Genomic DNA, 24,066 nt, shown 5'->3' with positions numbered 1-24,066 from the left:
CGATAGGGAGCTTTCCTGTAGCTCAAACAGTAGAGCGTCTAAGTTGCTCTGGACAAAAGCGTCTGCCAAATACATAAATGTAATTGTGAATGCGCATTTAAATATATATGTGCGCAGGCGTGTAGTCCTTCACAAATCAACCCTCAACAAACTACTTGTTAGGCCTTAAAAATTTTAAAATTCAGGAATTTTGTCACGTCTGCGTAGCCACGCGAACTGGAATTATCCCGACAACGTTTTATCTGTATAGAGGTAAAGGGAAAGAGGCCTTCACAGGGAGAGACTAGCTGACACTTCAGGACTGCTTTGTTGTCGTGTCCTGGCGCTGGTCCTTCATCAGATCTGGATCCGGCGGACTGCGGTAAACCTCAGGATAAACAGAGAGACTAATATTAACATAGACACTATCCTTCTTATGATGTACCAAGTACATCAGGATTTATGGGAAGTGTTCCCGGTCCCGGCTGATCTAAACTATGCAGCCTAACATTGAACTATACAAGTCTCTATAGGTTATGTGTATGCTAGGCCAAAGAGATGTGTTTTTAGTCTAGATTTAAACTGACAGAGTGTGTCTGCTTCCCGGACAATGCTAGGAAGACTGTTCCAGAGTTTTGGTGCTAAATAGGAAAAGGCTGTACCGCCAGCAGTCAATTTTGATATTCTAGGTATTATCAACTGGCCGGAATTTTGAGCAATAGACGTGATGGAGTATAATGCGTTAAGAGCTCGCTCAATGCGTTAAGGGAGCTAAACCATTTAGTGCTTTGTAAGTAATTATCAATATTTTAAAATGTATACGTTGTTTAATAGGGAGCCAGTGCAATGTTGACAGAACTGGGCTAATGTGATCATACTTCCTGGTTCTAGTAAGAACTCGAGCTGCTGTGTTTTGGACCAGCTGGAGTTTGTTTATTAAGCGAGCAGGGCAACCACCCAGTAGAGCATTACAATAATCTAGCCTTGAGGTCATAAACGCATGAACTGTTCAGCATTTTGCATTGAAAGCATGTGCCTTAATTTAGATATATTTTTAAGATGGTAGAATGCAGTTTTACAGATGCTAGAAACGTGGCTTTCAAATGAGAGATTGATATCAAAGAGCACACCCAGGTTCCTACCTGATGACGATGACTTGACAGTGCAGCCATCAAGTGTTAGACTGTATTCTAGGTTATTACTTGTGGAGTTTTTTGTCCAATAATTAGAATCTCTGTTTTTTCTGAATTAAGTTGCAGGAAATTACTAGTCATCCAATTTTTTTTATATCAGCTATGCATTCTGTTAATCTTGTGAATTGGTAAGTTTCATCAGGGCGTGAAGAAATACAGAGCTGAGTGTCGTCAGTATAACAATGAGAACTAACGCCGTGCTTCCTAATGATATCTCCCAGTGGTAGCATGTACAGGATAAAAAAACAACGGTCCTAGCACTGAGCCCTGCGGTACTCCATACTGAACTTGTGATCGGTGTGACATCTCTTCATTCTTCGAATTTTCGAGTCTACTCAAAAGAATGTTGTGGTCAATAGTATTGAATGCAGCGCTAAGATCGAGTAACACTAAAAGAGAGATACAACCACGATCGGATGATAAGAGTAAATCATTTGTAACTCAGATGAGAGCAGTCTCAGTACTATGATATGGTCTAATTCCTGACTGGAAATCCTCACAGATACTATTTCTTTCTAAAAAGGAGCGTAATTGTGAAGACACTGCCTTTTCTAGTATTTTTGACAGAAAGGGTAGATTTGAGATTGGCCTGTAATTGACTAATTCTGTAGGATCAAGTTGCGTTTTTTTAATAAGTGGGTTAATCATAGCCAGCTTAAAGGTTTTTGGTATGTATCCTGATGGACAAAGATGAATTAATGATATTAAGAAGAGGATCTATGACCTCTGGAAGCATTTCTTTCAGTAGCTTAGTCGGTATAGAGTCTAACATACATGTTGTCGATTTTAGAAAATTCTTCCTCTCCTATAGCAATGAATGAATCAAATTTTTTCGTCAGGGAGACTACAATGCACTGCCTGATGCAAAACTGTAGTAGACGGTTGCATAATTATAATTTTCTCCCTAATATTATCAATCTTGTAAGTAAAAGAAGTTCATAAAGTCATTACTGCTGTGCTGCTTGGAAACGTCTGAGCTTGAAGCTTTATTTTTTTGTCAGTTTAGCCACTGTTTCAAATAAATACCTAGATTTTTGTTTGTTTTCTTCTAACAGGGTTGAAAAATAAGCCAATCTAGCAGCTTTTAATGCCTCTCTGTATGAAATTGTGTTTTCTTTCAATGCAATGCGAAATACCTCTAGTTTTGTTTTCTTCCAGCTGTGCTCCATTTTTCTGGCTGCTGTTTTAAGGGCCCGAGTGTGCTTGTTGTACCACGGCTATTGGACTATTTTCTTTAATCTTCTTTAACTCCCTCGGGTCGGCGGTGACGCCGGCGATACCACCTCGGTTTTTTTCTTAAAAACATCAAAATGATGTGCTTTTTGCAAAATAAAGAAAACTATCATGATGCGTGATCTGTCGTCTCCCTCTGAACGAAATCCAATCTGATATTCTCAGAAAATGAACTGTAACTTAGTGAATACTAATCACAAAAAAATTAGACTTATGTCTAAAGAAACGTTGAAATGTCAGGTTTTAAATCGTGTAAGTCAAATCGAAAAACAAAAATTCTGTGTTTATGTAATCTGTATGAAAAGAGACGCATGTCAGAAGTCCGTGATTCAGCTCATTATCCACTAATGCGGCCACGCCCACAGAGCTAGCGCTATTCAGACGCAAATTCTGAGGCAATACATGTATACGTCGTCTCAATCGTGTATTTATTGTCTTAAAAAGTGTTTATCTGTATGTTAAAGCCATGGTTAGAGACCTCTGGAAGACATGCCGTTAGTTCCTGGAATGTCCTGTTCTTCTTTAGGTTAATTTGTGGACTAAATGTGCACAGAGCACCCTCTGGTTGCAAGTATGAATTGAAAACACAGTATCCAGCGTTCATAGTGATGACAATAAATATTGAATAAATATTACTCTTCTGTATAGAAAATTGACATAAACATATGAGAATCCATCAATATTTCTCCAAATGTGCATGCTTTTAAGCTAAAAGGCTATATGAAATGCCATAGAGGTAACATGAATGTTCAGACGCTTTGCATCACAGAAATACATTATATTTTAAAGTATATAATAGAATACCATTATTTTAAATTGTAATAATATTTCACAGTATTGCTGTTTTTTTCTGTATGTTTGATATACACCATGATGAGCTTGAGACATGATCACAGAGGGTTTTTTCACAGCCTACCTGACTGAAAGGCCTCATTATTATGCAGGTCATTAGAGGTCTTTATGCGATTCTTTTGTCTTCTCAGGTGTGAATTACCTCATTATTCATGATGATTCACGCCTCCACGCATACTGTGTTTCTTGACAAAAAGTGTCTTTCAAAAACTAAATCAATATATTGTTATAAATGAACGAGGATTATTAAGGATAATTAAGGATAAGGATTAAGGATAATTTTTACATCATTTTGAAGCAAAAACTCTAGTCTACAACCTCCAATACCCAGAAGTCTTGTGAACACAGATTAAATATATATATATTTTTTGGTTTTATTTTAGTGACTTAAGTTTTTTCAATAACCACGCATAAACGTTATTCCTTCAAAAACACAAACATGTACATACATGTTCCTCACATATTATTGTAGCCTAGTTTGTGCTGAATACAGTGTAATGACACTTTTTCCATTAATATGTTTATGAACAACTGAAAAAAGCACAAATTTCAGGGCAGAAGTCAAAACTTCTCCAGGGCCCCGAAAATCCTCAGACCCCAGAGGGTTAAGCGTAAAGGAGCAACTGTGTCTAAAGTGCTGGACAAGAGAGAATTTAAAGTTTCTGTCGCAATATCGAGTTCTTCTAAATTGATCAGGAAGATTATTAATAAACATATTTGTAACACGGAGTCAGCTTTGCAGCCTTAGCTAAATTAAGTATACATGATACTAGGTAATGATCTGAGATGTTATCGCTCTGCTGCAGAATTTCAACGGTATCAACATTTATTCCATGTGACAGTATTAGGTCTAGAGTATGATTACGGCGATGAGTGGGTCCTGACATGTGTTGCCTAACTCCAATAGAGTTTAGAATGTCTCTAAATGCCAATCCCAATGTGTATTTTCATTGTCTACATGGATATTAAAATCACCAACAATTAGTACTTTATCTGCAGCCAGTACTAACTCTGATAGAAAATCAGCAAATTCTTTGGTGAAGTCTGTATGGTGGCCTGTAGCCAGCAAAAGTCTCAAACGTGATTTATCATTTACACTAGATATCGTTATATTAAGCACCAACACTTCAAAAGAATTATATTTGAAACTAGACTTCTTAGTAATTCTGAAAATATTAATATAAAATACAGCAACACTTCCCCCTTTGCCTTTCAGACGAGGTTCATGTTTATAACCGTAATCTTTTGGGGCAATCAAACAAACTCATTGTCATTTAATGCTCATATTTCATTTTTACTTTTCAAAGGCTCAAGAACTGAGACTTCTGGGGATCGGACACTTCTGAGGCACTCGCATGCTTCAACCACCCTGGATCATTTGGGGGGCAGTTCTGCCTCAACCGTCTTGGACAACGTAAATGTCAGCAACACTCAACCAAGACATGGTAAAATATAAAATGAGCCGAAATACAAAATGCGCATACCAAAAAGTGAATGCGTTCATAATGAAAACAATTATTTATTCTTGCCTTCACAGAGAGGGCAATATGTGAAGCTTTTATCTGAAATATATTTAAATTCATGGTTTTCAGATTCCCAGCAGAACACAGCACTTCAAGTGGTTACATCCCAAACTTCTTCAAAGCGCTCCACTGCAAAGCAAGGTAAATACTGTAAGCATTTTGGATCCACATTACTTTTTTAGAAAAATGTATTACATTTAATGAATGCCATATACTATCATAACTACTAAATTATCACGACTGGAAATGGCAGTCAGGTATCCAAATCACAAGGCTTAGGCTGAGTCAAGGTACACAGAATAAAGGTCAATATAACACTAGGGGACTAACACTGGGCAACAAATGATGCTGGAACACTTACTGATACAGAGAAGACGAACTAGCATCAACAAATAGGGACAGACATGTGAAATAAAACAGGAAATACTAAACGGAGAAAAAAAACATAACTTATCAGAGAACGGATGTAACAAAATATAACATTTTTTTATCAAATCCTCAATGTTTCACTTTAGCAGAGCCATTGTTTCATCTTTAATACATTTCTTTTGTTTACATTCGACAGCTGGGAAGGTGAGGAGCAAGTGGACAGGTAATGAAGTGAAGGCTGTGGAGCGGCACATGATTCATTTCATAACCAGCTGCAAGGTGCCAGGTAAAAAGGACTGTGACTCCTGCCTCCAGGCAGAACCAATGGCTCTGAAAGACAGAGACTGGGTTGCAATCAAATACTACATTCACAACAGAATCATATCAATGAAAAGGAAGATGAATAGATAGAACTAGAACATGCCAACTGTGGCTCAGGTGCAATTTAATTTCTGTTGAACTTAGAAAATTGCTCACTGTGTACTGTTATAATCAGTGTCACCTTAGATATCCAGTGAAAATGTTTGTAATGGGTTTCGTTTTGATATTCTCATTTTCATTCAAGGATTGCTATTGATGATTTCTTGTACAAGCATGCCACCTAGTTTTGACTGAAGCTGCCATGTTGACATGTATTCATGAGGGCTATTGATTGTTTTTTTTGTTTGTTTTTATCACAGTTGGTTTCATTTTCGATCGCAGGAAGGATGAATTCTACAAGAAGCATTTCTTTTGCATAAGCTCATAAGAATTTTCAATATATCAGCTGTTACTAATAACCTAATATCGAAACAATATTGTAAAAACATGCTCTGTTTTGTTTGGTATTTACTTGGAATTTCAACAGAAGTGTCACTATGCAGGAATTCAGTGCACTTTCCATGAGCTATGACCCCTTTTGAGTTAGCTTTTATATATCTCTGAGCCACTCAGTTTTACTAGATTTTATCAACCTGTAAATATGAAAAAGGTTTACTGAGCATTGAGCATGCCTGTATTGTACACCGCTGCTTCTAATGTAGAAAGAAATTTCAAACATTTAACAGCAGCCAAATTGCAAATATGCACCCTATTTTATTCATTACTGAGTCTTTAGAAGTCATTTAAATCTGAAAATTGAATGTCTAGCTATGGGCCTCACAAATCACTTAAACATGAAATGACAGTGTTTGTTGCTATGACCTCATAAGTCACAAAAACCCAAACATGTCCTCACAAGTAGCATCAAAATCAGGTCTGCCCAAAATATAGCCTTAGACAAAATCTCAACAGATGTATCTATTCCTTGAAGCATTGGTAGGAAATTATTTGTGTGTGTGTGTGTGTGTGCGCACGAGCACGTTTTTGTGATTTATGAGGACACAAATTTGTATAATGACATGGGTATTGCACTGGTATTACAACGCAAACATGAAATATGAGGACATTTCATGAGTCCTCATATTTAAAATAGATTTTAAAACACACTAAACAACATTTTATTAAAAATGTAAAAATGCAGAATGTTTTCTGTGATGGGTAGGTTTAGGGGTAGGGGTAGTGTTGGGGGAGAGAATGTACAGTATAAAAACCATTACGCCCATGCAATGTCCTCACTAAGAAGAAAACCTGTGTGTGTGTGTGTTTAGCTGCTGCCTGTAAATGATGAAATGTATCTGTGTTTTTATTCTTAGGAATTTGTCAGTAAACGTTCTGATAATTTCTGGATTGGTCTGACTGACAGTGATGTGGAGGGCAGATGGGAATGGGTTGATGGCAGCACACTGACCTCTGAGTGAGAAATCAATGAATTTAACTAATTATTCTCTAATAAATGATCATATCTCACAGTCAGTATCATATCACACAGAAAGCAGCACTGAACATCTAATGCTGATCTGTTCTTTCAGGATCTGGAGGTCTGGAGAGCCTAATAGTTACAATGGTGATGAAGACTGTGCTTCGACTCATTCAACAGAATGGAATGATTATCCATGTAATACAGCATTAAGATGGATCTGTGAGAAGATTATTTTTAAATGACACATTTCAATAAATATGTGAGCAGAGTGTATTATGAACACACAAGAAACTATAATAATGTAATAAATTAAAATGAAATAACTGCACATTATGTAATGAGTATTACATTACTAATAACTTAACACATAAAAAACATTTTTGTTCCCTTGCCATATTATTTAAAATCTAATCTAAACCTTAAGCTATCTACAAATTGCACCAGATTTAAATATACATCAAATTATTACTAATACTAGTACTACTGTACATTATATGAGTTATATACAGAACCGAAATCATCTGAATAACAACCTGTGAAGAAATAACGTTACGTTTACCTCAGGAAGATTTGGCCAATAATGACTTTATGTCACAGTCACATGGACTTTCAGTTTGTTTGTTTTCATCTGTCACATGTTCCTTTGTTCTAGTTTCCCGCCATAATCTGTAACCATGGACACTAATCACATTCATCACAGCTGTTCATCATTTGAGTTAATCAGTCAGTGTATTTAAGTTCCTGTGTCTGTTCAGTATGTTGTCGGGTGTCGTTCGTGTCTACATTGGTGTATGTTCCTCTCTGTTCCTGTATTCTCCTGTTGGATTTTCAAGTAAAAGACTTATTTGACTCTTATCTCCTCGTCGTGTGTTTAATACACTGGTAGAATTGTAACACTTTAGTTCATTAGTTATCTACAAAAATGAAGGAAAAAAATAAAATGATGAATAGTTTTGTAGGAAATAAAAAAAAAAGTTATGACATTTAAATTTTTATTTCTCAAAAATGATTACAAACATATAGTAATAGTTAGAAAGCAGAAGCTTTATTTTATTAATTTAGTGTATAAAACTTTAAATGTGTTTCAACTCATATTGATGGAGCACATCATAATCACAAAGTTAGTAAAGTCTTTATGAAATTGTTGAGTTCACAATGCAGCCTAATAAGCCGACTTTTCTTTTAATGTAATAGTTTGATTACTCTTTATTTTAAGATGTCTTAGAGTGAAATTATACATTTAAGTACTGAGTAATATCAATTAACAACATGTACTTACTATATGGTTAGGAACAGAGTTTGGTTTAGGGTTAGCTGCATGTATAATTTAATTATGCATAATTTACTGTTATAGTACTGTAAAATAAAGTATTACAGCTAGTTTTACATTAAACTATTATTACAATTGTGCTGAAATGTATTAATATCATTAACACTTTATTTCAATTGTCCACTTTACACATTCTACTGACTACAAGTAACTTTACAACTACATGTCAGTTTATTCTACTAATCCAGACTCTAACCCTACCCTAACAGTCTACTAATACTCTAATGAGAGTTAGCTGACTGCAGTTGCAAAGTTATTATAGTTAGTCAATGTCTAAAGTGAACCATCAAAATAAAGTGTAACCATAAATTCAAATGTAAAACCTATTTACAATGTAAAATGTAAAGAAAGTACAAATGTTTCCTATTTTTAGGATAATTATAATAACAAATTTATGGAATTCCTAGATTTGGAGTGTAGGTACAATCCCTATGAATACTACTGAGATTGTGTTCATAACTGACACTTGTTAAGTGATGTGTTTGGGTTACGTGACTTATTTTAAGGGTGTTTTCACACCTAGTTCATTTGAGCCCTCCAAACGCTCGTGGTTCAGTGTGTAAATGTGAACAAACCAAGTGATCTCAAAAGAGATAGTTACCACCCGCTAACACTAAAGCTCAGAGATGAACGAGACAAGTTAAAAAGACAAAAAAAAAGTGCTAATAGTTAAACTGGTTGTTTTAGCAGATGGATGGATTCACTATCAATCCAGTCTTTACTTCATTTCCTCTGAGAGAGGAGCAGATCTGATCATCATAAACAACAGAGAGGAACACGTGAGTGAAAGTGTGTGTGTGTGTGTGCACTGATTGAAGGACACAGCCTGGAATCTGTGACGGTTTCTCTCCCTATTGTATTTTTGTGCATCCCACTAGAGGATTATAAGGTAAACGTGTTTAATTTATCATTTTGTAACTGTATCGTTTTATTGTGTGGGAGTTATACAGTTTTTGTTTTTTGTTTGTTTGCTGGCCCGTGTGGTCCGATCCAACAGATGAGCTACTGTAGCTCAAATTGCTCAAGAAGTTAATGCTGGTTCTGATAGAAAGGTGTCAGAATACACAGTGCATCAGTTTGTTGCGTATGGAGCTGCATAGCCGCAGACCAGTCAGGGTGCCCATGCTGACCCCTGTCCACCGCCGAAAGTGCCAACAGTGGACAAATGAGCATCAGAACTGGATCTATTGATTTGTGTTTTATTGATTTGTGTTCATGGACATGATTTTTCCTTTGTGTCACTTAGCACGACTTTCAATCTAATGTGTTTAAGTAGGAAGTATCTTTCATTCCTGCACCACGTTTTTCTTTCTGCCTCTCAGGAGCACAGACGCTGTATTGTTAATTCTCATTTGTTTTCATTTTTTTAAACTTAAAGCTACGTTACTTAACATTTAATCAAGAGATTTTATCTTTGTTTTTATTGCTTTGTATTCTGTCCATCGTCAGTGGTTCCTTCCCATCAAAATATAATAAATATATTCTCCTGGTTAATTAACAAGACTGCAGAGTTGTGCTGCTGCCATTGCTTATAAATGTTGCTGTTTCTTTTCTGAGAAATACTGAGAACATTTTTCCATCGGTTTGGTGTGTCAAATCTAACAGAAAATACTACAGTATCAAGTCTTATCGAACACTACTATGGTGAAGATGCCAGGTAAAACTACCAGAGGACTCGCCGCCGAATCTCTTTTAGTTACGAGGGTCATGAGTAATGATCACGTTTTGCGTAAATGTTCTAATTGATGCCTTTCTTTGCCATTAGACTCACATGGTTTACATGTTAGGGCAACGAATTAAAGCCCGGCCAATAGTTTCTTCGTCAAAAAAAAAAAAAAAAACCTCTTGTGAAAATGAGGTTTGCTAAATGGCTAGCTAACTTCAACATAAGCTAACTTCAGTTTAATTTATATCAGCTGAAGGGTAACTTAGCGTGGAGCATTGCATTATTGTGTGAGCTCCACTAGACGATGTAATTTTCTCTTGGTTATTGTGGTTTACCCACAATGTCACTGTAATGTGTTGGTAATAACAATATCACTTGGCCTAATGTTACTGCTCATAACGTTGCCTTTAATCTGGCATGTCACGCGCCTTTTAACAGTCATACAGGAAATAGTAAAAACGTGTATTTTTATTCATTTAACCTAAGTATTTATGAGAAAATGGGAATCTCTAACTATTGGGGTACACTTTTTAAAACATATATTAACATAGCTATCCTACACTACATAATTAACATTTCTGTTCCCCCTGCAGATCCTGTCAAACGAATCACCTGTCCAAACATAGCTACACCTGATTTACAAAACCCAAAGGCACATTTAGGAGCCAAACTCTATCTATCTCTTCATCATTTTTTCTATCTCTCGCAACCTCTCTGTATATACAGCCTCTGTCTGTTTGTATCTGTTGTACCAGTGTTAATTTTGGCAGCCATTTTTGATTTAGTCTTAGTCTTTATCTTCAGACAAAAATGCTCTAGTCTTAGTCACATTTTAGCCATTTTTGTCTTTCATATTTTTAGTCGACGAAAAGTCAGTGCATTTTTTGTCAAGTCTTAGTCATTACTTTTAGTCAAACTACAGTTACCAACATTAATTTTGATAGCTATTTTATATGTAGTCTTTAGACGAAATAGTCATTATAATTTTTCTCTTTAGACCAATTCATTTAAGCTTATGAAAAATTTTAATCAAAGTAACAGGCTGTATTGACATTGCACTCTTAGCAGTAGCACTTGTGCAATTCTACATATCCCTATTCAGTGGTTCTTAAACGTTCTAGAGTGTCCTATCCTCTGAGGGATTTAACATCCTTCTGTGTACCCTCTCTTTTCCACTTACTGCAGTTACACCTTTTCCATTAAGGGACAATATTTGCCCTCTTAAATTGATTTTTCCAGATTTTTTTTTACCTTTATAAATACCTTTATAAAATAAATAATACTTTAAATAAATTTTTTTTAAAAATCAATAAATACAATAATGATAAAAATGAAGTGATACTTTTAAATATTAGATTAAAACCGCCAGTAGGTAGCGGTAAGTCACTGTTTTTATTAGTGAATCATCGAGTCATTCATAGGGCTGTTCGATGCCTAATTTTTTGGAATCGAGCCCGATTCCAATTCCTGGTTCTAGAATCGATTGGAGTCGATTCCAAGAATCAATTTCTCCTTCTGTTTTCAATTCTTTTTCGATTCTTGTTTTTTAGATTTAAGGAACCTATCTCGCCATGACTACAGGGTATTAAAGTTGTAGAAAGCAGCCTTCTCATAATATGAAGCTTTATTAATAATATAAAGGTACATCTCTGATTGATTTTAAATAGTAATTTTGGCTGTATTGCACCTGAAATGGGTCATAGTTCATAGCCCAGCAGTATCGCTTTAAAAAAAAAAATAATAATAATAACCTTAGATATACACACAGTGTCTACATGTGCACAGTTCAGCTGAATTATGAAGTTTACTTTAACTGTATGCTTTGCCCAGAATTAATATATAAAGCAAACTGTACAATAACCAGAACATGAACAACACTGGTATAAGAGCGTGTGATTTATCTGTCAATTAGATGCGTGGGGAAGTTGTTTTTTACTAGGCTATATAGCAATTAAGGCTCTCAGCCAACACTGATCTGTGCTCACGACACGTTTTCTTTCAGAATTATTGGCTGATAGAAAGAAAAGGATTTAAAAAAAAAACATTTTATTTAAAATAAAAACTAATCAAGACCCTCAATCAAGTCATGATCTATTCTCTCGTAAGTCCATGCAGCGCTCAAAAGTACAGAGAGCATAAGCCAGATTCACCGTAAAATAACGCCTGAATAGGTTTTTGAACTGGTTCATTGACATGAACTAACTGGAAGAACCCTTTTGAGGAAATGAATCAGACTTCCAGTAACTATTAGCAAGCATGAGGCAAATTAATGATAGCTTTGAACTAATAAAGTCCCTAAATGAGGAGTCGATTCCCCTTAATGGAATCGATTCCCAGCCCTAGTCATTCATTCTTTCAGTATCAAAGCAAGCGGCTGTATTATGAATGGGTCATTGAATCATTGACGATTCGTTCAAAGACACAGATTAGTTCACGAAACAGCTTGTGTGCTGCAGTTTTGCTGTGGCTTTCGTTGCAAAATAGAGCAAAAATACTGACAATACTGTTTAAAATGTACATCACTTAATACGACCCTTTTGTTTGTTGAAGTGTTGTATAAAATGAATATTCGGGATATTATGTTATATTCTTGATGGAATAATATGATCAACCTTAAAAACAGAAGAGTATGTTTTTGTATCAAAGAGTTTTAATCTTAAATCTCTATGCAGTCTGTGTCTATATTTGTTCTTCATGCTAGTAAGTGCTAGATCCCCACTTTTACAAAGGTAACGTTATATTGTCGAGAACATCACTAATGTAGCGTGATTTGCTGGTGTGGATGCAGTCAGTTTTGACCGCGAAAGATGAGGTAATTTGATTGAATGTCATGTATTTACGACATTTTACCTGCTAGAAATACATGCTCAGTTTTAATGTTATTTTAAGGTGGAGTAGAATAAAACGAATGGCAAAACTCAGCATTTTGAGAACCACTGCTGGATATCAGCCTACACTTTGGTCGAGATTTAGACAGCAAACGAGCAGCGCTATATAGACCAACTGAATGACACTTTAATTTAAAGCGTTAGTTCACCCAAAAATGAAATTCTGTCATTAATTACTCACTCTCGTGCCGTTTTACACCTGTAAGACCTTCGTTGATCTTCGGAACACAAATTAAGATATTTTTGTTGAAATCCGATGGCTCCGTGAGGCCTACATAGGGAGCAATGACATTTCCTCTCCCAAGATCCATAAAGGTACTAAAAACATATTTAAATCAGTTCATGTGAGTACAGTGGTTCAATATTAGTATTATAAAGCGACGAGAATATTTTTGGTGCGCCAAAAAAAACAGAGGAAATGTCATTGCTCCTTATGTAGGCCTCACGGAGCCATTGGATTTCAACAAAAATATCTCAATTTGCGTTCCGAAGATTAACGAAGGTCTTAAGGGTGTGGAACGACATGAGCGTGAGTACTAAATGACAGAATTTTCATTTTTGGGTGAACTAACCCTTTAAGTAGAAAATCTCAAATGAAGATCGCTGAACTCCAGCTTACTTGTCTGTGTTTTCAGATCATCCGCGCTTCTTCCTCAGTGTAGAGAGAGCGCGTGTGCGTGGTTGCCAGATTGCAAAGATTAAGTAAAACATGTTCTTTTAACAGAAAAGCTCTGATTGGGTGTTTGAATTCTGGAAATCTGGCAACTTAACTTAATTTTGACCTTCAACTGTTTGGAGAGACCATTGAAGTCCACTTTAAGGAGAATAATCCTGGAATGTTTTCATAAAAAACCTTAATTTCTTTCGACTGAAAAAAGAAAGACATGAACATCTTGGATGACATGGGGGTGAGTGAATTATCAGGAAAATTTTATTTGAAAGTGGACTAATCCTTTAAACTACGCCAGAGCGTGTACACACCTCATGCACCGGATGTCGTGCGCAAGGCAGTTGGACATAGTGGTGTATTACAGATAAAAAAAATGATATAAATACTGTTTGGTTTCTCGCACAAACCGATCGTTTCGTGTCTTAGGACATCAATGTGTCGTCACAAGCCGCAGGGTTTAATTTGGATTTGTCTGTGCATGTTTTTTTACTCTTATAGATGGAGTTCCCATTGACATGCATTATACGACTGACAGACCGCAACGGTTGGAGTTAAAAATCATCATTTGTGTTCTACTGAAGAAACAAAGTCACCTACATCTTGGATGCCCTGGGGGTAAGCAGATAAACATCAAATTTTCATTTTTGGGTGAGCTATTCCTTTAATGTTATGAAGTGACAAGAATACTTTTTGTGTGCAAAAACAAAACAAAATAATGACTTTATTCGACAATATTTTTTCCTGTGTCATTCTTCTATTCTGTTTACGTTAAGCGCTTCCAGGTTGTATGTCAGAATGCCAGCTCAGTATTGGTCGACGCCTGTTCACGTGAGCAACACGACGCATGCGTGTTATGCTAATGCAGGAGTCGGCCAATAATGACTCGATGTTCTGTCGTACAACTTGGAAGTTTCTTCTTTGTTCTGACTCACTCATAGAGACAGCCTTTGCTTTCTCAATACCAAATATGGCATTTTATTTATATAGAATAATATTTACTGCATTTAATATTTAACAGCAATATTTAAATTAACAACAAAAGCCATTATAAAAGACAACAGGAAATAAGGTCTGAATGGAGCAGAAGGGTTTTCATTATTATAAACTGAGTTTTATGACTCCATTTCATTGATAATTACCTGTAATTGGGTTGTAGGCGTTCCCTATGTTTGTGAAGACGTTCCTGTAGGTTAGTGTGATTTCAGTGGTACAAGGACCAATATATCCATCGCCAGATTGCATCAGTGAAGCTGAAAAAGCTATTTCTCTGTCTGTTATTGAAAAACATAAGCAATATTGTGATATATTACTGTATTACACTGAGAATGTATACACTGAATTTAACATCATTCAAGCACACTTTCACCTCTATTTTCCTTTCTCAACTCCACTTGACTCAGAGTAAGATTTGAAATTTCTGTGAAGGAATAAAGATTCTGTTAAATGACATTTACACTGATTATTGTAATAGATAACACAATTTACACAGTATACACTCAACTTTACACTAACATTTACACTATACAATGTATTACATTGGTGTTTTACTTTGAGGATCATTGATAAAAGAGTGAATGTTTTGGTGAAGTACCTTCATTTTTCTTGTTCAGCTCTTCCAGGATAAACGTCTGTTGTGTCTCTAAAGCTCTGTTCTTTTCTTTCTGCTCTGTAACGGTGGCGGTCAGTTCTATGTTCTTTTCTTTCTGCTCTGTAACGGTGGCGGTCAGTTCTCTGATGTTTTCTTTCTGCTCTGTAACGGTGGCGGTCAGTTCTCTGATGTTTCCTTTCTGCTCTGTAACGGTGGCGGTCAGTTCTCTGATGTTTCCTTTCTGCTCTGTAACGGTGGCGGTCAGTTCTCTCAGTGCTGCATGGATGTCAGGGATGCCCAGATTGCAGTATTGTTGGCTGTCAGTTGAAGCTTCAGCTCTCAAAGTGTCTGTTTGAGGTGGATTCTGTCTTCCGTCCTCAGAGCTGATCTGTTGACTGATCTCATTCTCATTGAGTCCTCCATCTACCTGCTGCTGGACGACAAACACAAAGGTTTCCAACAGCAGCAGTATACATACTAAAGCCTTCATTCTTCACTGATGTTTGTTTCCAGCTCTTGCTCTGTCATCCCCACAGCCTCTCATGTTCCTTTTATAGTGTCCTGATTTACTGTCTTTTGTACTTGATTTATATTGCTTCAGATCAATTAGTTCAAGTTAATTGTTAATCATGTAAGGGAACTCGAATCAATCTAACTCAAAGGTGATTGATTTACAGTGAATAAGAACCAAATTAATATGTAAATGATTCAGAATTAATATTTAACACTTTATCAACTATTCGTCCACTGCTTTCTGGAATACCCCCCTGTTCTTGCATGTAATTAACATAATGTCCACATGGTCATGTGCGCTAAACTTTATGACTTTACGCAGACTTTAAAGTGTGAGATTTTAACCTGCATTAGCATGATCCAACAATCCATTCACACGACAGGACGTGCACATTTCTGTGATTATCCTTCTGCATCCCACAAGGATGACCACCGCTGATCTATAAAAATTAAAAAAAAAACTGCTCTCCCATGCCTGCTGAATCTCAAACCAGGGTTTGTATTAACAGAGCTGATCAATAAACTAGACTCTCCTTTGTTCCACAAACTTTAACGGCAGATGGCTAATCAACACCTTTTGACCGTAATGCGAAACCTCACACACATTGAGTTAGGAAAACATATGAAGCTAAACTTTTGAGAGTTTTAGTCAACACTTTAAGAAATCAACTACTGGAAATCATTCACCCATCACACAGATACCAAATAGCGTATACTTCCTATAATAGGGGTAGGCTTTCCTAAGAGTTTAGCTGTAATGTTTAAAACACAGAAAGAACTCCACAGGTTATATAAAACACACAAACATACATACGACATGTCTAAGGCTAATTGAGTTAGAAAAACATATGAATCAGCTATAATAAATGTATAACACACAGGAAGGCCTCCACAGGTTATATAAAACACACGATATGCACATGATATATATATATATATATAAATATGTACAGTGCATCCGAAAAGTATTCACAGCGCTTCACTTTTTCCACATTTTGTTATGTTACAGCCTCATTCCAGAAGGGATTAACTTTATTTTTTTCCCCCTCAAAATTCTACAAACAATACCCCATAATGAATAAAGGGGAACTTTCGAGCTAATATTTCCCCCTACACATGTAAAGTGAAATGTTTTATTTTTTACCACAACTGTCCAGTGGTGGTGGTCATTCACAGTGCCAGTGAGATATCTGTACATGTGGGTTCAACCTGAAATTCAGAAAATTACTGCAAAACTTTCTGAACTTAATGTTTCAGAATTGTACATAAATAAACCTGAACAAACCAACCTTTAGTTTAGAATTTTTTCCATTCCAAATGTTTGTCATTTCGAAGGAGTCAATTTGGAAAGCTTGTTCTTTTGACCGTGCATTGAAACTCCTCACAAGAAGACACACATTAATAACAAAGAAGAATCTGCTCAGAATGACCAAACATTTTAGACCATTAGTCTGGGGCTGATACGGTGGGCACAAACTCCTTTTGATTCCAAGAATTTTGGACACATGCGATAATAAAACAAAAACATTATTTTTGATTATAATCAACTTACGTATATTTTTTAAATTACATTTTACCACTGTATGATGCGATACAGCTTTAACATTCCCTCCCTTGAAGGAAGAAAAAAACTTAATAATAGGTAACAGTTTGTGTAGTCTCCTCTGCAGACTTGGATCTAAGTGGATAAGCCTGTGGTCATTTGGTCAATTAATCAATCATTACACATATGTCCATGTGTACTGATGACCACTGTCTGTGAGAGTGAGTTTCCCAATCAGATCCAGCCCCAAAAGTTCAAAGGCATTGGAAGAAATGGGAAATGGGAGAAAAAACAACTTAGAAGTCACCTATAAATGACCTGAACTGAACTGAAAATTAAAAAATGAAAATCAAAAATTGAATCCAGTTATTTTGTTAACCTGACAATACACTTTTAACATTTCAGAATAGACAAGTTATCTTTGGGTCTGTGTACTTTTGCGTCCATTCCTTTTTCCACAAATGAAATATGGAAAATGCGTTTTTTTCTTTTTTTCTTTTAACGCTGATTAATAGAATTTGCAGATACAAGCTAATTTTCCTTTTACAATATCATTATATTATTAAAAATAGTATAAATGATATTCAAATATGTAAATATGCTAAATTATTTTCTAGTTGTTTTGCGTCAGTACACAGATGCTTAAAGCGCCCTCTAGTGGCTTTTCTTCTGGGATCAATAGAAAGACTTGCATCAAAATGGCCAGACCCATAAAAAAAAAAAAAAAACAAAGGCTCTGAAAACGCCTTAAAAGATTACATTGATTAATTTACAATCTAATTTGTTCAATTTTTTTTTTTTTTTTTTTACATTTATATTTCAACCTAAACATGGCCATTTCTACTTGGCCTCTTGTTTAGCATTCCAACATTATCGAGCTTGTGTTCTTGATCCCGTCCCTTTGCTTTTCACTGTTTTATGAATAAAGACGACTTCTAAATCACTTTTTGTCTGGCTGTTAGGTGTTTTTATCAAGAAACTGTTTTAGGAGTCGCTATAGACTATTTGTTTCTCAAACTTCATTGAAAGCAATGAGTTACAGTCGCATCACTGGAACACTCTAAAACGCTTTACATGGCTAAATATATAGCCTACTAAAACAATATTTAACGTGTCTGCATCGGCATGTCTGTACATAGTATGCTTTATTAAGTATGTAGATTCAATATAGGTGTAGGCTATATTGAATCTTTCAATATCACTGTCTTAACATATTAAGCCACGTTATGCGCGTTTAAGCACGATGCATTCATATTCAGCCTGATCTACTTGTTGACATAGAAGGCTTCATTATTAATAATATTTAAACAGATGAGTCTTTTAATATCACTGTCTTGATGTATCAAGCACTTTCTTTATAATGGTATTTTAGGAAAATGCTTGTAGGCTATTTAATTGTGTTCATATTGTGGGCTCATCTGCTTATGTAGCTATGTATGCTTTATTACAGTAATAAGGTGTGTACTGAATTTGGGCCTCCAATATCCCTGTCTTAGTACAGTAAGCCACATTAAGCATTTTTCACATTAAGTGCTTTTAAGAATGTCCGGCGTCGCAGCGGGCATGTTGCTGTCAGTATAGTGACATTTCGCTGGGGTATCGGACCCCTCGTGAGTGAGAATGGGTTGACTTTTTAACGGAAACAAGGGCAGCAATTTCACTCGTCATCATGTTGGGACAGGTGTTCTGCAATGCCCATTTCAGTTTTAAAATCAAGTCATGTATTATCATGGTTTCAGAGTAGTGGCACTCAAAAGTGTGGGAGAAACAATAATTTAACAAAAGAAAACTTGTAAATTGACATTTTTTCAACATTAATCTGTTCATTTTTAATTTGGTTTAGAAAGATGCAAAACGTAATAAAAAAATCTAAAAATAAGTCAATATTTTGTGTGCATGAAATTTGTGTATACATTTTTAATTTAAAGTTTGGCATTCAACATAGCATTTAAAAATTTAAACAACCGTTCCTATTTTGTTTTTGTTTCCATGGTTAAAAAAGGAAGAAGGAATGGATGCAAAGTACACAGACCTCTTTGCATGACATGTACTTTTTACTTTTTATTCCAACGTTGTGAATTAATATTTTTTCATTCTCGTGAGAAGATACAACAAGACCCATCAGGAGCAGGCCCTGTTTGTAGATTTATTTGAAGTGTCTGAAATCTGGAAAAATGAAAAGACCAAACTGAATGTAAGAAAACAGATGTGTATGCTTTCATGTAGTTGAAATAAAGACAGCAACTAACAATACAACTCTTTTCAGTGTAGTAGATTAGGTTTCAGATTGATCCTATAAGGTTTAACTTTATTTTGGGTGTTGTGAATGAACATCATCACTGGATGCTCATGGTGAGACTTGAAAAACAATGAACTGATATATTATCAACACATTTTAGCATAAAGATTATGAATGACCAACAGTTGTAATGTGACAGTTCGGTGGGTTTTTGGGGTTGTAAAATTTCTGATAATTTTCCCGAAACAGCAGAGGACGATCCTGCTGAAACCTTCAAAGCAACTCCTCTGAAGCTGACAAGATACCTTGAGTCCACAAGATACTGTTGGTGTTAGTATTACAGTTTTTTATTTGCTTTATAACAGTTTTGTACAGTATGTTTTTAAAAACTCTTAGTACAAAAGTCCAACATGATCATGATTGTAACACAGCTAGTCATTCTTTCACAATCTGATCTCATGGAACAGAAGGTTCGATATGTGCTTCATATTTGGAACCCCTAAAAGGTTCTTTATACATTCCTTTTGAACAGTCTCACTTTATTGATTGGCAGGGGTTGTGCAGTTGAAAAGTGGACCCGTGGGACGCACCCAGTGCAAACGACGCTATACGTCATGAATTTCATACATTTTCCCAGAAAGTTTGTGTTATGTTGTAAATAGATAGAATGACAGACAGACAGATAGAGAAATAAACATTATATTGTTACTATAGGCACAAACCTGTATATAATGAGAGACATATTCCAATACATGTGTGCGTTTTAACATGTTCATATTTTTGTATTCAGTTTGCTGAAAATGTCCTCTGTACTAAGACAGTTGATTGCATTCAATTCCCTTCAAGTGAAGATGCCTTAGAAAAGTACAGGAAGGAGATCACATGCACAGTTCTTAAAGAGACAGCTTTTATTCTTTGATATAAGTGACAGTGAACATACATGTGTACATACATAGTTGTATTATAGTTGTATTAGACTACGGTATGTATGGAATGTATGTATGTATGGATGTTTGTATGTTTACGGTTTGTAAAAGGTTAATCTGTGAACAGATCTGACACCAGTTAGTTGTTATTTATAGTTAGGCTAATATTAAAAGTCTTATTTAGTTTTGCAGTGTGCATTTTTTCCATACACCTTGTGTCCTACTTTTCCAGATTAAAGACATTTGAACTTTATGTGACGGTCTTGCCTAGGTGGTCTTTCTGCCGAGCTGCACAATGGAGAACATGTAGAAATAAGGGAAACAGCATGGAGAATTAAATCACTTCCAAAGCATGTTTCATTATCTCTGCTGTTTATTTAAAACAGCACCTTCTTTTTTAATCTTTTTAAATCAATTAAATCTTTGCGTTGTGATCTTATAGTGTATAAAATGTTGCAATTTGACAACTTCAATAGACATTTCAATGAATTGATCACAAATCAATGAAAAACTGAAAAATTCAATTCAATAGGTTGTTTGCACATGGCGTCACTGCAGCAGCGCGAATGAATCTGGAGGACAGGGAGTGATTTTTCTATATAGGAATCTTATCAAAAACTCAAAATTCGTATGTTTTACATAATTTATGGTTGCTCAAATAGATAAAATCGAGAACCGTGTTTATATCGTTTACCGTTATACCGTTTTTTATAACTTATATCGTTTTTTAACTTTAAAAGTTGTCGCATTTAATAGCGTTTTGCGTCTCCTGATACTGAAATGAATATGGATACCTGATCGTTTGCAGGGAAGAGAAGCTATTTTATCCCATTGAATGATAATTTGGTGTTTTCACTTAAGTTTTGTACTATCCCGTTCACAATGTTGATCTGGTTACCATGAGAACAGTGTCACGTGCTGCTGCTTCAGCCATCATATGGTAGAAAATGTTCAAATAAAAAATGTTTAACAAGCTGACAGAAGTCGATCCATTTCTTTGTTGGAAGGGTGTAATGTTAAATGCAAGTGTAGTTTTAATGTTGTTTTTGTAAATATTCACTTTCCCATATGACCACGGAGGAGAATCAGAGGGTCACATTCAGCGGACAGACACCCTTTTTTACAGTCTATGATAGACACCGACATACTGTTGTTGTTTTTTTGTTTGTTTTTTTGTATTTCACATGCTAAATGCCATCATGCAGCAGACAGATGGCGCTGTCCCCATTTATGCATTAATTTAACACTTTTACACGTTACACTTACCTAAATCATAACTCATTTCTAACTTTACTTGTGAACTTAAAATGACATTTCTTCTTTTTGAAAAAAATATTTTGGTAACATCTAATAATTTTTGACCCTGCTTTTTTTCAAATAACAACAAGAATAAACCTATAAGAAAAAAGGAAATTTGACATCACCTGAATGAGTTTGATGAACTTAGTGTCACCATTCTGTTTAGTTTTGTTCATGGACTTTAAGTTTGTTTTCATTTGTCACGTTTCTTTGTTCAGTTTCGCACCACTCATCTGTCTCCATAGTTACCGTCGTTATTAGTTTAATAATAGACAATCATTTTAACTTGTCTAGAAAATGCTTCTTGATTTAAGAATTTTTAGAGATTTGGACTAGAAACAAGACAAAAACTCTAAGTAAGAAAAGCATTTTTTTGCAGTGTAAAAGCTCTTGTCTTGTAGTCATGATATTATATTGTGTTATGTCTAGCAAAATGAAACTGATAAAAACTTAGACCCCACTACATTGGTATGTAAATAGTATAGGTCTACATTAAACTTTATTCTTGCACAAACAGATGCTGTAAGCAGTACATATTGAATGAAAATGTCTCAGAAACATCTGTGTATTTGACAAATATTGTATTTATTTCACTTAACCTGCACGCAGCACGAGCGTCACAAGCAAAATTATATACCAATAGGGTAAGAAAAATAATAAACAAGAAATAAGATTTCAAAAAGAAACCAGATTATTTTTCTTACACCTTTGGCAGATAATTTTTTGTGAATCTTTTTACAGCCTTGAATATGTGCATGAACATAACATTTATTTTTTTTTTTTTGAACAAAAAGTCATGTGAGGAGGCACGTGTAGTACAGTACCTTTTAAAAGAGTCCTCTGAGGTAGGTGCATGCCTGCAGAAATTTATCCAAAACTGTTTACACCCACCCAAACATCTCATCTGTTTCAGATGACCATCACCTGGCTGCTTGTTTCTCTCCCAGATGTACTCCAGTACCACTGTGAAACAGCAGCAAACAAAATATTTTATCAAATTAAACAAAAAGGTGATATTGATAGTGTCAACTAACAAAACACTCCATACATGTTTCAAATCAACTCATTCTTCAGAAACAAATACATTTAATTATCAAGTTTAAACGTATTTCAGTGAATAAAACTATACAAATTGTTGTCTACTCTTATAGTACAGAATGACAGTTTAACTTTCCAGACTGAAATAATTACATAAAGCTTTAGTATGGCACCTTATTCTGATGCAATTTACTATTGAAATGTACAAATGGTGTAATACTGTCATTTGAAAACCTCTTATTGTTGGTCTCCATGTACTGTATTGTATCACATGCACATGATCTCAATGGGCACAACAGGTGGTATTATTAAATAGATGGTGTATTATTTTGAGCAATCTATATGATCTATATGCAGACAAATTAGAAATACTCTTACACACACATTTATGGTACATACTGTAAACAACTGTGGTTTCATATAAAACTGTAATAATGTGAAATTATTCAAAAAGAGGTGAACTTGCCTTCTTGAATGAATTGGCAATAGTCATAGAAGTCATTTTTCTCTGGGATTCAGACCTGTAGTATTTCAGGTTCTCCTCACACTCCACCTGAACCAGCATTTCTTAGAAATCAAGCACAACTCTGGGTGTTAGCATTACACAATCACATGTATCTAGCTAGCTTATTTAGTTTTTCACCAAGCTTGCATAAATGCATTTACAACTTGCAACTCTTTCTGCAATGTTAGCCATCTAGCTGAAGCATTCACTTCTATCTGAAACAATATATTAACCACAATATATTAGTCTTAGCTAAAGTGTTGTGGAGGGTTACTTGTACTGCGATTATGGTGTAAGCTAAAGAATTCAGCTTGTTCAGGCCATTTGAAGCATTGGGTCTTCGGTGTGTTAGAATGACCTCGTCATTAAGGCACATCAGCGTCAGGGCTTCATCAAGCCACAGTGTGATATTTAGTATTGTGGCGTGGACCCAACACTTAAGGTCCCAGTCCAACACAATCTCAGATGCTATCATCCTTATGACTTTCAAAAAAAAAAAAAAAACAATTATATATATATATATATATATATACACACACAGGTGCTGGTCATATAATTAGAATATCATCAAAAAGTTGATTTATTTCACTAATTCCATTCAAAAAGTGAAACTTGTATATTATATTCATTCATTACACACAGACTGATATATTTCAAATGTTTATTTCTCTTAATTTTGATGATTATAACTGACAACTAAGGAAAATCCCAAATTCAGTATCTCAGAAAATTAGAATATTTCTTAAGACCAATACAAAGAAAGGATTTTTAGAAATCTTGGCCAACTGAAAAGTATGAACATGAAAAGTATGAGCATGTACAGCACGCAATACTTAGTTGGGGCTCCTTTTGCCTGAATTACTGCAGCAATGCGGTGTGGCATGGAGTCGATCAGTCTGTGGCACTGCTCAGGTGTTATAAGAGCCCAGGTT

The 24,066-nt window shown here is 35.3% G+C and overlaps 1 protein-coding gene and 1 long non-coding RNA gene across 14 annotated transcripts in view; one reads left to right on the top strand and one right to left on the bottom strand.

The window, feature by feature from the left end:
• LOC127511224 (uncharacterized) overlaps positions 1-15,651 on the bottom strand; it is a 239,084-nt gene extending 223,433 nt beyond the window's left edge. For 4 of the 13 annotated variants that reach the window (XM_051891989.1, XM_051891987.1, XM_051891984.1 and 1 more), the window contains exon 1: positions 15,075-15,650. In XM_051891989.1, the coding sequence (XP_051747949.1) occupies positions 15,075-15,561 (487 nt within the window). In that variant the 5' untranslated portion in view covers positions 15,562-15,650. Of the gene's footprint in view, positions 1-14,622; positions 14,755-14,849; positions 14,901-15,074 lie in introns of all 13 variants that reach the window. The other 9 variants (XM_051891994.1, XM_051891992.1, XM_051891991.1 and 6 more) reach the window with 7 other exon arrangements.
• LOC127511319 (uncharacterized) lies at positions 6,821-7,784 on the top strand. The gene is made up of 2 exons (XR_007930001.1): positions 6,821-6,923; positions 7,039-7,784. It is a non-coding gene; the product is annotated as an uncharacterized LOC127511319 (long non-coding RNA).
• Positions 15,652-24,066: the final 8,415 nt, after the last annotated feature.

This window comes from Ctenopharyngodon idella, chromosome 4, assembly GCF_019924925.1.
Source record: "Ctenopharyngodon idella isolate HZGC_01 chromosome 4, HZGC01, whole genome shotgun sequence".
In the NCBI taxonomy this organism is placed as follows: domain Eukaryota; kingdom Metazoa; phylum Chordata; class Actinopteri; order Cypriniformes; family Xenocyprididae; genus Ctenopharyngodon; species Ctenopharyngodon idella.
The sequence above is the reverse complement of the archived record's forward strand: the minus strand, read 5'-3'. Positions and strand labels throughout refer to the sequence as shown.